Source organism: Condylura cristata, unplaced genomic scaffold (assembly GCF_000260355.1).
Source record: "Condylura cristata isolate star-nosed mole 26May11 unplaced genomic scaffold, ConCri1.0 scaffold00029, whole genome shotgun sequence".
NCBI classification, from domain to species: Eukaryota; Metazoa; Chordata; class Mammalia; order Eulipotyphla; family Talpidae; genus Condylura; species Condylura cristata.
The window spans coordinates 20,601,843-20,603,552 of NW_004567130.1; the positions used below are offsets into that span (position 1 = coordinate 20,601,843).

Genomic DNA, 1,710 nt, shown 5'->3' on the forward strand with positions numbered 1-1,710 from the left:
CGCTGGAAGGCTCCTCTGGGCCAGGCCTTCATGTCCAGTCAGCCTCTGCTTTTCCCTCTGCAGGTGTCGTGGTCTCCTATGAGGTGACCCAGCCGGCGTCCCTGTCGGCGGCCCTGGGATCCACGGTCAAGATCACCTGCCAGGGAGACAACATTGGGAATTATTATGCTTCCTGGCACCAGCAGCATCCGGGCCAGGCCCCTGCCCCGGTCATTTACAGTAATAGCAAGCGGCCCTCGGGCATCCCTGAGCGGTTCTCTGGTGCCAAATCAGGGAACACGGCCACGCTGACCATCAGTGGGGTCCTGGCTGAGGACGAGGCCGACTACTACTGTGCTGCAGGTGGCCCACAGTGACGCGGGGCCACGGGGAAGTGAGACACAAACCGGCCCGTCTGGCCTCGCCCCGGCCAGGAGGGGCAGACGGCGCCGAGCACAAGTCTGGGCCAGCCCAGATCGGGCCCAGCTGCCCCCTGGACCCGTGTCGGCACCTGCAGACTAGGCCAGCGGACATGGGGTGACGGCTGCAGGCCCGGGCTGCCCTGGCACCACGAGACCCTCCTGTGCAGAGCCGGGGCGGTCGGTAGGGAGTGGCCTTGAGCCCCAGCCTCTGCTCATGTCCCGGGGTTCCCAAGCAGACATCCCAGGGCTCCGTGGCAAAGGTGTGGGAGACTCGGCTGTCCACACACAGCAGGACGTGCGCCCTCACCCCATCCCGCCCGTGGCGTGCAGGGCGATCGCCCCTACCCGGGGCTCTACGTGCCAGAGCGAGCAGACAGGGTGCGTCCCAGCTGTCCCCCGAAATACAGAAATGTGTTTCCACACCTGCCGGCGGTGACTGTGCACAGCAGCATCCACTGAGCTCATTCAGCAGCGCGTTGTCAGGGTCACCTCAGCCTGACGTCGGCTGCGCGGTCCCCGCGGGGTCTCGTCTTCACAGTCTGCAATGTGCCCCGGAACCCGGGAACCCCGGAATCCAGAAAGGGCCCAGAACCTGACAAGCCCCGCAGACCCCAGCAGCCACTCTGACCCCTGCCTGGCGCGTGGACACCGGTCACGGGGCCCCACGGGCTGCGGTCGCAGGCGTCCGGGGTCTCGGCCTTCGCCTCAGAGACGCCAGTTCCCGACCCCGAGCACCGGCCCCGTGCAGGCTCCGGGCGGCAGCGTGGGCTGCCGGTGACCAGAGTTGACCGCGCCACAGCCAGGACTTGGCCAGGCGCAGCGTCTCCCCATGGGCAGAGTCGGGGCCGCTGTGACGGGGGGAGAGGGGAGCTGGGCTGAGAACGGGGTGACCTGGGGGCGTAGCACTGGGCCGCACAGTCAGCCCAAGGGGAGGTCGCTCCCCGGAAATTTTCGTCTTTGGCAGGTTTGTTTGGCCCCAGCGGCTGGGAATGAGGCTCAGGGAGGGCTGGGACACAGGCTGGGGTTTCGGAGCTCCTGCCGAGCTCAGGAGACCAGAAGTCTCCCAGCCTGAGGCCCAGAGAGGCCCTGGGTATCCGGGCGGGGGAGGGGGGTGTCCTGGCTCCACCACCTCCGACCCCAGCTGACAGAAGCTATTCAATGTCTATCGACTGACAGATTCCGGGTAAATGGGGAAAAGCTCTGAAAAATAAGAGTTTCCATTGCTAACTTAGGTTATGACTCCCTTTTTTGTATAAGCATAAATTCAAAAATATTGTGGTAACATCAGTTTGTAACTGGATTGCCTTAG

The 1,710-nt window shown here is 64.5% G+C and overlaps 1 protein-coding gene across 1 annotated transcript in view; it reads left to right on the forward strand.

The window, feature by feature from the left end:
- Positions 1–1,710, forward strand: part of IGLL5 (immunoglobulin lambda-like polypeptide 5) — a 28,042-nt gene that overhangs the window by 2,556 nt on the left and 23,776 nt on the right. The window contains exon 3 of the mRNA XM_012730897.1: positions 1,150–1,164. Coding sequence (XP_012586351.1) covers positions 1,150–1,164 — 15 coding nt within the window. The remainder of the gene's footprint in view (positions 1–1,149; positions 1,165–1,710) is intronic.